Genomic DNA, 12,926 nt, shown 5'->3' with positions numbered 1-12,926 from the left:
CGGGTGACGCGTGCCGGTGTTGCCACGGTTCACACGTCATGCATTAAAGAAAATGGATTTCTTTCCCTTCTCTTTTCTTCCTGGGACCTGGCGGCCGGAAAGGGCCATGTATGTGTTTTCAGCTTCCTCCCGTGCCGCCGGAATCCGCACAGCTCACATGATCGGCGTTCAGATGGGGCAGGCGCCAGGCGGCATCAAGGGCGCATTCAAGATGTTCCGATGCTCGCCTCGAAAAATCTCTTTGGTCGAGTCAATAGTGTCACGTTACGTCGCATGTTGTGCCGTTGAGGAAGCAAATGGGGAGAGTAGAGGTATTTATTCACGCCGATCGTCTGAATGGCCTGTTCTTGGGTCCTGCCCGTGAGAAAGTGTGAAGTGTACGACCGGAGAAAGCATGTCGCCGGCGGGGCCAGTGAGGCAGCGGAATCGGAGCCGCTGCCTGTGTTGTGGTTCATGGTCCACTTCAGAGTCAAAAGGGTAAAAAATGTCGCGCCGAATTTTCAACACGACAGCGCAGGACCAACGCACGACAGCGTCGGTCTTCCGGTGAGCTCAGCTGCACCTGCAGCCTGCATGGGCCAAGCAAGATTTTGCGCCTGTGGCCTGAGCTTGGCCAAAGGTTCCAGATAGGAGAGTCCGGTGCACCAGTATAACCAGCCAGCCATGACGTCAGCCGAGGGCCCCCGACTGGATTACAGTACTCCGTTTCAAATTGGACCGCGTTAATACGCGACTAGTTGCACCTTAGATCCAAGGGCTAAATTTTAGCTCTGCACTTTTAGTCCAAAATTTAGTTCTTGATCTAAATAGGTGGGCAAAAAGTGTAGAATAGCTAAAGTTTGGACTAAAAATTTTAACCCTCAAAGAGATCTTAAAAGAGGCTAAAAGTGCTCCTCCCCCAATTTCCACACCCTGGCCCCCTTCCTCTCTCCTCTCCGCGTGGTCCCCCCTCCCGCACCCCTCCCTCTCCTCCGCCTCCTCCGGCCGGCCTGCCGCCTACAGCCGCCACCGCCGCCTCCGCCTCCTTCGCCCGCCGCCGCCGCCTCGCCGACCCCACCGTCTCCGCTCGGCCCCACGGCGCCGCCACCTCCTCCTCCGCCTTCGCCTTGCCCCCGCCGTTGCCGGCCACCTCCTCCTCCGCCTCCGCCTCACCCCCGCCGCTACCTCCTCCGCCGCCGCCGGACGCCAGATCTGGGGGCCGCGGCCGCCGGCAGGAGGGAGGACGGGGAGGGAGGCTGCCGTGGTGGCGCTGTACTCCCTCCACGTCTCGGTTGACGGCGAGCTCGACGACGTGCAGGACCTCCTCGGCGGCGCACTCTTCCTGCCGCTCTTCAAGTGGACCGTCTCGCCACCTCCGACGCCCGACCCCGCCATCTCCGCCTGCCCCCGCCGCCTCCGGCCGACCCCCCGCCTCCGGCCGCCCCGCCCCCCACGGCCTCGGGTGTGGTCTGGTTGTGTGGTGGTGGTGGTGGAGATGACGCTTTTGCGCGGCGGCGAGCGCGGCCAGGGAGGTGCCCGAGGCCTCGGTGTCGGCCAGGAGCGTGCGGACGGCGGTCGCATCGCCGGATCTGGGGCCCACGGCTACCGGCGGGGAGGAGAGGGCCGCGGCACCGGCGGGTGGGGATGGTGGCTCGGGAAGACGGCGGCAAGATAGGGGTGAAGGGGAGAGGAGAGAGAGGGAAAGGAGGAGGAGGGAGTCATTAATAAGGGCAAATCAGTCATTGTTTGATGAGGACTAAAATTTAACCCATGGATCCAAACATCCCAGCAGAACTAAATTTTAGGGGCTAAATTTTAGGAGCTAAAGTTTAGCTCATGAACTAAACACCACCTAAAGTGATCGCGCGATTCTATACGAAGCAAATGCGAGCGGAATACCTCTATCCAACAAGCGTGCATGCAATTGGAACGCCAAGAGGAGAAGAGCAAGTTTTTTTGTCGTGTAGCAATTCATTCGGAAGGAATAAGATATGCAATGATAGCAGGTGGATGTGTCATGTTGTACCCTCCCATATACTTTGTTCCATTTTCTTTGATCTACGATAACTTTTCCAATAGTCTGTCAATTTTTAAATCCGATAGCACTGCTATAATCCTTATAGTTTTATCTACGAAATAAGACCCACTTTCCATAAATTTTGAAGTGATTTTACATTTACTAAACTTATGTAGTGGTATTAGCAACTTAGAGCAACTCCAAGAGGCTGCTAATCTTACCCCCAATACCCTTTTTAGGAAAAAGGAGAGAAAAAATGAACTCCAACAATCCACCTAAACCTTCCCCAATTTTTTAGCGATGCTAAAAAAACAGCCTGCCACCGTGTATATTTTAGCGTTGGCGTTCCTCCCCCAATCCTGATTCCCGCACGCCCGCGCGTCCCTTCCGATGGGCCCAATACGATGATGTGGCCTGTGTTTGAAATATTGGGAGCTATTTATTAGCGATCTGCTGTGGACTAATATGTTTTTGGGGGAAATTTTTTTTGGGAGAACCCCCAATACATAGTTTTGGGGAAGAATTTTTTAGATACTCTTGGAGTTGCTCTTATGTAGATATTTTATACATATAGTAGTAACTTATATTCAAACGATCTAGTACTTTCTATAATACTTTTAGAAGTAAAAAGTTGTGTTCTTTGTCCTTTAGAATTTTAAGCAGGAACACGTAGTAACTTGTGCCGTGCCAGTAGCATCTTTACTTATGTAAGAACTTGTATCAACTAGTTAGTTTCAGCTTATGTATATAACGTGTGATAACTTCTATGTAATTACAACTTATGTAGAGGTAATGGAACAACTTATGTAGGGATATGTATCACTTTATCTAAAGGAAAATATGACAATTTACTTAGGTACTTAAGATACATAACAACACATAAAATAGCTTTGTAGGAAGTTGCATATAATTGATTGGTAGATTTATGCTCGACAATCAATACAGAACTATCTATTGTACATTCGACATAAGTGGTTGGGTATATAAAAATTATACAAAATATATTAATCATGGATCTAGTTTTGTAGATCTCATCGTAAAGGATGTAATGGGGTAAACGAAATTTAAAACGGACACTTTAGAAAAAAAATTATCACATTTTAAAACTGTAAAACAAACTAAAAGGAATCGTGATGTAAAAAAAGCTAACTAGATCTGTATCTACCCGTGTGTGCACAGTAAAAGACAAAAGCTAACTAGCTTTTGGGCCACGATGCAAAGGCCTGCTTTGAGACAAGCACGACCAGCGCGCAGTACTTTTTTTTTTCATTTTAAACTGTAGGTCGTTTTAGCAACAAAAGCTAAGGGCCTGTTTGGTCCCTTTGCTTATTTTTAAGCACGTGTCAGAATGTTTAGACACTAATTAGGAGTATTAAACGTAGACTATTTACAAAACTCATTACATAAGTGGAGGCTAAACGGCGAGACGAATCTATTAAGCCTCTGTAGCAACACATTGTCAAATCATGGACTAATTAGGCTTAATAGATTCGTCTCGCCGTTTAGCCTCCACTTATGTAATCGATTTTGTAAATAGTCTACGTTTAATACTCCTAATTAGTATCTAAATATTCGATGTGACGGGTGCTTAAAAATAAGTCAGGAACCAAACCAGGCCTAAAACGACCTGCGGAAACGGAGGGAGTACTAAACAGACAAGAATTGGACATCAGACGCGGGAGGTAAGATACGCTGCACACAACAAATTACGCGACCATTAAGCTAGCTATGCCATAATGCCAAGAGGCAAGTCTGATACTACAACACCTCACCTCACTGTCCAGTACACAGCGCAACGGCGCTTCATAGTATACCTTGAACGAACCAAAACGGACAATTAGCAATACCCACGAAAACATCTGATAGCTAGCTCCTTGACCAAAGAGCTTTAGTACTCCCAAAAACACCCCACATTATCTGTCACTGTCACGACTATATATAGTTCATAGCAGTATGGTAAAGGCAGTACGCGCTCCAACATCCGAAGTATTTTCATTGATCAGAGCTCTGCCAAGATGCCTCAAGCCTGTAACGAAATTAAACGGCATATGGTAAGCTGCGCAACCCTTTCAGGTGGAAATACCAAAGATGCGTCATGAAAAGCAACTCTGCTGAGATACCTTGTTGGCAATGTTGTTGGAAAGCCAGTCAAGCCCCTCGTACAAACCCTCACCAGAGGTAGCACATGTGCTCTGGATGTACCTGAAATGGGTGAAAACACAGGTAATAATTTGCATTTGCATCAATTCAACCAAGGCACAAACAATAGCAATTAAATCATTATCAACAAGTCATATCATACTTCACTTTCTAATTGGAGGTATGTTGCCATTGACCATCCCTTGATTAAATATTTGTGAATGAGCAAACAATTTCTGAAAGATAAGAGACATACCAATGCCGCTGGCGCAGGGAGTGAAGGCCAAGCTTGTCGGTGATTTCAGCAGCATTCATGGCATTGGGAAGATCTTGTTTGTTTGCAAACACCAGAAGCACAGCATCACGAAGCTCGTCCTATCACCATAAGATAACCATGTCACTAATCAAGAGATATACGAATTCTAAGGGCTAGTCTTCTTCCATCAACACTACTTAGTTACATATATCATGCAGAACACTTTTAATTTTGAAAAAAAAAGGAAATGGTACATTTTTTTCACCAGTGCAAGCTAATTTTGATGGTGATTTAAAAACCTTTTAAAGATTCACTGCGAATCTTAGTGATAAATTGTGCACTACTGGAGCCCAAAAGATTAAAAAAATAAGGCCCCATTTTGGCCATAGAATATGGGACCGTATGTAATCTACAATCGCTACAGCAATTACATCTCAATTGAATGCACTGAAATAGTAATGCACTTTGATATACCTCGTTCAGCATCCTATGGAGCTCATCTCTGGCCTCAACAACACGCTCTCTGTCATTGCTGTCCACGACAAAAATGAGGCCCTGGGTGTTCTGGAAGTAGTGCCTCCACAAGGGCCGGATCTATTTAAAAAAACACAGAAGCAATTAGACCACAAGAACATCATGCTAAAAGTAACCTGCAATAAGGCTCCTAATGTTTATGCAAGACTGGTATGTTACCAATAGAAATTGAAGTTAATCGGCATCTATACTCTGAATCATCGATACTTGATAACAACTTAAACAATTAAACATATCAAGACAAAAAAAAAGTCTGGGTATAATTCCCTATTGTGCAAGTGCTAAATTTCATGTTGTCATATCACAAATGAAATTGGCAACACCAAACATCATGGTATATAAAGTACCATCACAGAAAGAAAAAGGTCTTATTCTTACCTTGTCCTGACCACCGACATCCCAAACAGTGAAGCTAATGTTCTTGTACTCAACAGTTTCGACATTAAATCCTGCAGTTTCAAGGATAAAAAATTTAGCTAAATGTAGATAAATGAGTCAGATAAAAAAATGCAAAATCCCCGCAGCAGAATATAGTGAAAATGTACTTGGGGATATATATCTTCGTTAAGAGAGTAATATTAGCATGAATGAACCAAATACCAATAAAAACAGTACAAGATGTTCAGCAACTCACGAGCAATCAATAAAGACACAATTGGGCATTAGCACAACTAAAGGATAGCAAAACAAGTATGGGTATATTTACTTTCAAAAACAATTGTTTGGTGACCAAATTTAAAAAATGATAACATGGTGAACAAGTCTATTCCCTTCAGACCATATGAATACTAAAGATGATCCAAAAGGTACAATGCAAGCAATAGGCTGACACCTCACTAGTTTAATCATAATCTGTGGTATAGCCTGTGTCCCTTCTGGAAGTCAGGCAGTCAGCTAATAGGTCCAAAGACAAAATGAAAAAAAAAAATACTGAAAGCCAACAAATGAGATGAAACATGCAGCCATTTTGTGTAAAGTAGCATACATATTTTAAACTTCACTGATATAGAGAAATAATATCAGATGTGAATTTATTTCCAAATACATTTAAAGCCTAAAGCGCTAAAGGGCATTGTGCAAAGATAGAACACTCCATAAGTCTGCATAGAATACAGTATAAACTGGAGCAAGGAATAGACTGCATGCCTTCACAAATTACCAACAGTCCAACAGCTAACATTATAAACATACTGTTAACAGCAGTGGCACATGCACAAGATGCGGATGAGAGTGGTACCTATGGTGGGGATGGTGGTGACGATCTCGCCAAGCTTGAGCTTGTAGAGGATGGTGGTCTTACCGGCCGCGTCGAGACCAACCATGAGGATCCTCATCTCCTTCTTGGCGAAGAGGCGGCTGAACAGCTTAGTGAACGTGAGCCCCATCTCCGCTCCTGCGCTGAGATAGAAACGAAATCGAAAGCCTCAGCCCCACAGATCCACACCGCTTCTGCAGATAACAGTAACACCAGAAACAAAGACAGTGCAACTAGATCCGCTGAAGGCGATGCCACCAGTACACAGATCTGCGGCAACGGCGCACGCGAACCGCGGGAAAGGATCGGATTCGGGGGGCACAAGCGAGGAAACCCTCCCGAGATTCGCGAGCACCCGCGTCGGAAAGAAGCTGAATCGAGCGGGCCCGGTCAAACACGCCGGGATTCCTCGAATAAATTCCCCCAAAATCGATCAAACCTATCAATGAAACTACGCGTTTGAGCTCCCGTGATCCCCAAAACCTAGCGGATCAAGCCGATCGCAGCGGCGCGCAGAAACGCAGCGAACCGAATCGGCCAAACCCATCGGATTGGGAGCGGGATCACATCGACCAAGAGACCAGCCAGGAGTTGAATCGATGGGAGGAACGGTGGTTACCGAGATGGTGAGGCCTCGCCCTGGTGATCAGGTGATCGCCTCTCCTCCCTGCGGGGTGCGGGCTCGGATCGCAGGGTAAGAGGAATGGAGGGGGGAGGGGGAGGCGGAGAGAGAGGCCGAGGCGGAGAGCACTGGGAGGTGTATATATGAGAGGAAGGGGGCATGGGTCACGGGCAGGTGGGTCCAACGAATTTGAGGAGCGCAGCCTGTGGGGCCTGCTGGTAAGTGGGGGCCAGCGATGCAAAGGCAGTGGGCGTGCCTGGCTGGCTCTGCCTGTGTAGCGCGTTTGCGTGGTAAATGATTTTTTTTTTCCTGCAGAGATTTGGAAGTGCTTCGGAATGAAGGAACCACTTCGAAGTTCAAAATCACCCTCTTTCTCTAGAAAAATTTCAAACTCATGACGTTGATTAACGTCCAAGTTGTGTCCTAACATCTCCAGCTTTTCGCTCCTTTCCTAGAAGTGCTTACGTAATCGATCATTTGATGACAAAGTTTGTGCAATTTGTGTGCTTGGACGTGTTGACTTATTTTGTGATTTGAAGCGGAGCCAATTAGATGAGACCTTGATTTTATTTGGCTAATAAAAATTAAAATACAGGGACAATGAAAAGCAATCATCATCAAATGTAATTGCATTGACAATACATGGGCACAATGAATACGGCTATTATACAACTAAAACTAACCAATTATTTGGAAATATTGAAAACATAGTTTCTTTGGGCTTCCGGCCTCTAAATGTTGGGTCCAAAAAGCGAAAGGTCGGCCATAATTACACCCGGCACGCGGCACTTGACATCAAACTATCACATCAATGCATTCTTAAAAAATGAGCATCTGTTTTAAGAATCATTGAAGTGAGATGGTGCTTATAAGTAATTCAACAAAAATAAGACCCACTGCATATTTTTATTTTTTAAAATTAATGGCTTCAAACAAACTAGCTCTTGTAAAATGTTGAACCAACTGTTATAGAATACTGGCCTAGATTTTTGTAAAATGTTGATAGGTGCAAAGTTAATCAACTTTTTCAATATTTGGAATTTACAATTTTGGCATTTTGATATTACAATTTCAACATATTGAACATGAAATGTTGAAAATATGTTAAAATTTATTGAAATAGATTCTACATAATGTATAATCAATAATTTAAAATTGTTGAAAGGCACATATTTATGAAATGACGAATTGTTGGAAGTATTAAAAGAAGATGGAATAAAAAGGTAGACATGAAAAAAAATGGGGAAAAAACTGAGTTGTCTCGCGCGCTGGGCCAAATTGGGCCTTCTGATCTTGCTTTTGCTGTTCGTGCGTGCGGCGGGCTGACGAACTCGTGGGCCGCTGCTGAATTTCTGGCTCTTTCTCCTCTCTCCCCACCCCCAACCTTTCTCGTCGCTCTCTCGGTCTCGGCCTACCTTTCCTAGCGGCGAGCCGGCGACGACAGGGCGAGTGGCGCCAGCCCTTGCCAGTTATTCGTCGGGCGCCTCGACGGCGACGAGCGTCCGACAGGGGTATGCCCGCCCATTCCCTTCCCCTCCCTTCCTGCTGTGCGAAATCGAACGCCCAAACCCCTAACACATGCTATTCGTATTCGGATCTGACCATGTATTTTTCTTACTAACTTCGATTTTTTGCAAAATTATTGGGTGTACATGTGTACATCCATGTCCTATACTGCTATACAGGGTCCGTCCCTGGTTCATGATCCAGGCAATGGCATCACAGGCTGGAGGTGGCGGAGGTGGGGATGCTGGCTCGGCGCAACGCGGGCAGATTCAGGGTTTGGCAAGACAGGGTTCTTTATACAACCTTACCCTGGATGAGGTGCAGAACCATTTGGGAGAGCCATTGCTTAGCATGAATTTCGATGACCTCCTGAAGACCGTGTTTCCTGACGGTGTAGACCCGAATGGCCCTGTCATAGGCAAGCCTGATCCAGCATCGAGCCTGCAGCGACAAGGGAGCATTGTGATGCCTCCGCAGCTGAGCAAGAAGACTGTTGATGAGGTGTGGAAGGGCATCCAGGATGGACCAGAGACCAGTGCTAGAGAAGGTGGTCGGCACAGGCGGGAGAGGCAGCCGACGCTTGGGGAGATGACACTTGAGGACTTCTTGGTTAAAGCTGGGGTTGTTCCGGAAGGACTTATGAGGGATTCAGATGATTTGCTGGTCAATATGGATACAGTTGGGAGCAATGTTATGGTGGCTGGCACTTCCAGTTTGAACCCTGGAGCACAGTTGTTGCAGCAGTACCAGCAGCAAGCTTTGGAGTCCCAGCAACCGAGTTTGGTGGGTTCATACATGGCTGGTCAGTTGGCTCCCCAGCCATTGTCTGTTGCTACAGGTGCTATGTTGGATTCAATGTACTCCGATGGCCAGATTACTTCACCAACACTTGGTGCATTTTCGGACCCTCAGACACCTGGGCGCAAGCGTGGTGTCTCAGGGGAGGTGGTAGATAAGGTGATTGAAAGAAGGCAGAAGAGGATGATAAAAAATAGGGAATCAGCTGCACGGTCAAGAGCGAGAAAGCAGGTCTACCTCTTCTGTCCTGTTCATTTCTAATTTCTATACCCAATGTCATCGTTTGTTATGACGTTTTGATTGCAACATGAAGGCCTCATGAAATGTTGAAGGCATGGGTTTTGGTATTTATTTTGTACTGTCTAGCTAGGATATGAAACCTGCTACAATTGGACTTTCCTTTTTCCTTCTATGTATAGCTATCAGTTTCATTACTTTATGCATTGTGCTTGGCAGGCTTATACTAATGAGCTCGAAAACAAGGTATCCCTTCTTGAAGAGGAGAATGAGAGGCTAAAGAAACAGAAGGTACTTTTATCCTTTTCTTGTTCTTTCTGTGGAGGGTATTCAGCAAAAAACATTTCACTATGTCTTCATATTAAACTGTCAGTTCTTGCAAAACTGTTGTTCTTCAGATGGTCAAGTCTTCTGTTCTATGTTAACTATTTATTCATTTCCTGGTTCCTTTTTTTTCTTTTAGTGCTCAATAGCTATGTCATGTGCTACCTGACAACCACAATTGACGTATGATGCTTTAGATCTCTCTCTCTCTCTCTCTCTCTCTCTCTCTCTCTCTGACCTCCTAAAAGTTACTACTATTTTCTTTCAGTGTTGGATGAACAATTTTGAAGTTAGTCAACCAGGCTTTCATTGTTGTTTCTGCTTTCTACAACATCACACATGTGTTGTTTGTATTTTTTAGTTTAGCATCTTAAATCAGCAATAAGAATCTATATAAGGGGGAGAGGAAGTATTTTCCTCATTATTAAGGTTTGCAATGGGAACAAGTCCTCAGATTCAGAGAACCTAATGGACATTGGACAATATCTGCAATTGCATCATAACTTACTAGTTATATATGGAGATGCTTGATGCCAATACTTTTGTTATGACTGCCAGAAACAGAGCTTCTGCTGAGCATTAGAAATTTTAGTTATGTTGAGAAACTTTGTTCCATTCATCTTTATACTATTTATCAGATTTTGCACTGATCAGATTTGTTATTTCACAATGTATGACCTCACAATCCATTTCTTTTTAAGCCTAGCACAATGAGATTGTGACGCTCCTTTTCTATTCTGGCGATGCATCAAATTTTGGCACCATGAAGTAATTGAGTGCTTGATCTGCATGCTGCGTTTTTTCTTGACAGTGGGTAAACGGTAGCGCTTTACTTGCATGCAATGCTGCTTATAATTTTTTTTCGTGCTTGTATTCATTCTGATGTCATTTCTAACGTTGCCTTTTCATTGGGGGTCCTATACTTACATTATTTTCAGGAATTTGGTGAGATACTGAGCTCTGCTCCTCCTCCAGAACCGAAGTATCAGCTCAGGAGAACAAGTTCGTCCGCCCTTTGATTTTGGGATGGTGACAATGCTCATAGCGATTTTTGTACATTACACCTATATAGTTTGCTTTCTTTTTCTTTCTTTCTTTTTTTTTTGTGTGTGTGTGTTTGGGGGGGGGGGGGGGGGGGGTAAGAAACAATTGATAGATTGAGGCTATAGGATCAGTAGCAACCCTTGATCATTTCCGAGGCGTTGTCAGTATGTAAATCTTCTAGACACATGATTAGTCCTGAGAGCTCTTATACTGGATAAAGCATTCAAGTGCCTGTTGCCCAAGTGCGCCTCTTGCTGTTGTTTTTCGTTGGTACTACGTGGCATCGTGTTCGACCTAATGAACATCTGCCCTTCATTTCCAGTTTCAGATAACGTTCTCAGGTGAGCCGTGAGCGGCAGGCAACACCTCTGCCAATCCGTGAGTTCTTTTTTTCTTTACAGAATTCGAATCTCAGTTCGCGAGTCTTGTTTTTACTATGAAATGCTCACGAACTGAGACCCAAGTTCCAAATCCCTTTCGGTCTTTCACTCGGTCCATCCGGTACTCAACCAACCCTCAGCATTCCCTCCCTCGCCTCGTCGGCGTGCACGTTGCTACGACGTGATGGTAATCGGCGCCAAAGCCAAAGCCCCCAATGATGAGGGGTGTGGGCACCTCGCGACGTGATGCGTGGTCGAGGTCTCGAGGAGATCCGCCGGAGCGCGCCGCTGGATTGCACGACGAGCCAGTGATTCCAGTGGGGTGGGTGAGGCGGAACGCAAGTGCCCCAACCCATTCAGCCGCGAGCTCCTCGCCTGATTTCCTGGCGCTTTCCTTTCCTCTCTAACCCACCATCATCCAAGAACAACGACCGAGGCGTGGCGACACGATGACATCGGCGAGCGAGATCAGCATCACGGCTACGTTCCGGCGTCCAGTGCCAGTGGCTCTGGCTGTCCGCAGAAAACTCGGGCCAGCAAAATCTGAAAAGGAACAGTCGAACAGAAGGTTTCTGAATCCTGATGGGCGAGAACCGAAGGAACAATCGGACAAGAAAACGCAGCCGGATCAGGTCGCGATCGTCGGTTCCCATGTGACTTGCACGACGCTCGCACTCGACCTCAAAGACGAGCAGCGCACGCTGGTTAGGTGTGCGATGGAGACCGTACCAGTCCAGCTCGCCGCAACTCGTCACTCACATGCCGTTGGCATCGCAGCTGCGATGAGCCTCGCCATCACTCAGTCAAGGCTGCCTTCGAGCCTACTCCACTGGAAACCTTTCCGTTCACAAATCACCTGGCAGCTCGTATCCTTCCTAGCAGTGGCTCGCCTAGCCTCTCCTCTGCAATCACGCATCCTGGTCGGCGGCGATGAGATCCACCGCCGTCTGCGCTCCCGTCGTCTGCGCCCTGCTACTCCTGCATTGCCTGGCCTGCACGCCGAGAGCACAGGCAGATCGCGATGCCTCGGCGTCGGGAGACAGCTCCCGGTTCCAGCCACGGAAGCTGCTGCCGGTCGCGATCGCGAGAGCAGGCGGCACGCAGCTGCTGAATGCGGCTGCTGCGGCAGGGAAGGACAGCCGCGTCGGCGTCGGGGCGAGCCTGAAGAAGCAGACGCCGAGCAAGTCGAATCCGAAGCAGAATTAGCAGGACCTGATGAGGAAGGATTAAGGAAGATCTCGGATGATTGTATATAGAGTTTGTTTGCTGACCGTTCTGGAGTTGTAATCCGAGGCAGGTTAGAAGAGCTGATGCTGATCCCTTGGTTTTGTTCTCTTGATTCCTTCTTGCAGCTTTGGCAAATTTTGACATCTCCCATCGAGGCCCATGGGATGAGAAAGCCTGTTTTCTCTTCGTTCCTGTAACTTGAGTTTGATTCAGATAGTGGAATTGTACTTCTTCCCTTGCTTTTGTGATTTTGTCTGCTGGCTCAGAACCTCATAGTAGCCTGAACCAACTCCGAACAAGAACCTTGTTCTTTAAAACAGAGGCTGAACAAGAATCTATGAATCTACTTCCGTTACTAACTGCTTTTGAAAGCTTTATAAACAGCTTTTCTACCGTTTAATTCAACATACACCAAAAGCTTAACGAAGCAACTTATCAATTTGAAAAACAAATCAACCACTTTGCTATATAAGTGAATAAGTGACCATCTATTTAAAAAATGTAATAATATTGTGAGAAGTAAGAACAAATACCACTAGTCAACAAAGAACTAAGTCTATGTTCCCACCTTTTTTGGCTTGAAACATTTTCTTATTGTATCACCGTCA

At 46.0% G+C, this 12,926-nt stretch overlaps 2 protein-coding genes across 5 annotated transcripts; one reads left to right on the top strand and one right to left on the bottom strand.

Annotated features, from left to right (window-relative positions):
- Positions 1-3,702: 3,702 nt before the first annotated feature.
- On the bottom strand, positions 3,703-6,960 carry LOC117849947 (ADP-ribosylation factor 2). Of its 2 annotated transcripts, none has more exons than XM_034731696.2 (7): positions 6,800-6,960; positions 6,163-6,323; positions 5,304-5,374; positions 4,866-4,985; positions 4,392-4,510; positions 4,117-4,198; positions 3,703-4,022 (listed from the first exon to the last, which is right to left on the bottom strand). In XM_034731696.2, the coding sequence occupies exons 2-7, from the start codon at positions 6,308-6,310 to the stop codon at positions 4,017-4,019; spliced, it is 546 nt and encodes a 181-aa protein (XP_034587587.1). In that variant the 5' UTR covers positions 6,311-6,323; positions 6,800-6,960; the 3' UTR covers positions 3,703-4,016. The 2 variants fall into 2 exon arrangements, with proteins under 2 accessions (XP_034587587.1, XP_034587588.1); XM_034731697.2 differs by having other exon boundaries at positions 6,163-6,318; positions 6,800-6,947.
- Positions 6,961-8,164: 1,204 nt separating this feature from the next.
- Positions 8,165-10,953, top strand: LOC117850508 (ABSCISIC ACID-INSENSITIVE 5-like protein 2). Of its 3 annotated transcripts, none has more exons than XM_034732341.2 (3): positions 8,165-8,313; positions 8,488-9,337; positions 9,563-10,953. In XM_034732341.2, the coding sequence occupies exons 2-3, from the start codon at positions 8,504-8,506 to the stop codon at positions 9,854-9,856; spliced, it is 1,128 nt and encodes a 375-aa protein (XP_034588232.1). In that variant the 5' UTR covers positions 8,165-8,313; positions 8,488-8,503; the 3' UTR covers positions 9,857-10,953. The 3 variants fall into 3 exon arrangements, with proteins under 3 accessions (XP_034588232.1, XP_034588233.1, XP_034588231.1); XM_034732342.2 differs by lacking the exon at positions 8,165-8,313 and having other exon boundaries at positions 8,338-9,337; positions 9,563-9,634; positions 10,606-10,953; XM_034732340.2 differs by lacking the exon at positions 8,165-8,313 and having other exon boundaries at positions 8,339-9,337.
- Positions 10,954-12,926: the final 1,973 nt, after the last annotated feature.

The sequence above is a fragment of the Setaria viridis genome, chromosome 3, assembly GCF_005286985.2.
Source record: "Setaria viridis chromosome 3, Setaria_viridis_v4.0, whole genome shotgun sequence".
Lineage (NCBI taxonomy): Eukaryota > Viridiplantae > Streptophyta > Magnoliopsida > Poales > Poaceae > Setaria > Setaria viridis.
This window is presented reverse-complemented; position numbering and strand designations above follow the sequence as displayed.

What these genes read in the sequence shown, in the direction of transcription:
- LOC117849947 (XM_034731696.2), bottom strand. Translation starts at nt 6,310, where the DNA reads ATGGGGCTCACGTTCACTAAGCTGTTCAGCCGCCTCTTCGCCAAGAAG. An exon ending in ATGTCGGTGGTCAGGACAAG is followed by an intron (nt 4,986 to 5,303) that starts GTAAGAATAAGA and finishes TTTTTTAAATAG; the next exon opens with ATCCGGCCCTTGTGGAGGCA. An exon ending in TCCCTGCGCCAGCGGCATTG is followed by an intron (nt 4,199 to 4,391) that starts GTATGTCTCTTA and finishes CACCCATTTCAG; the next exon opens with GTACATCCAGAGCACATGTG.
- LOC117850508 (XM_034732340.2), top strand. Translation starts at nt 8,381, where the DNA reads ATGCTATTCGTATTCGGATCTGACCATGTATTTTTCTTACTAACTTCG. An exon ending in GGTCAAGAGCGAGAAAGCAG is followed by an intron (nt 9,338 to 9,562) that starts GTCTACCTCTTC and finishes TGTGCTTGGCAG; the next exon opens with GCTTATACTAATGAGCTCGA.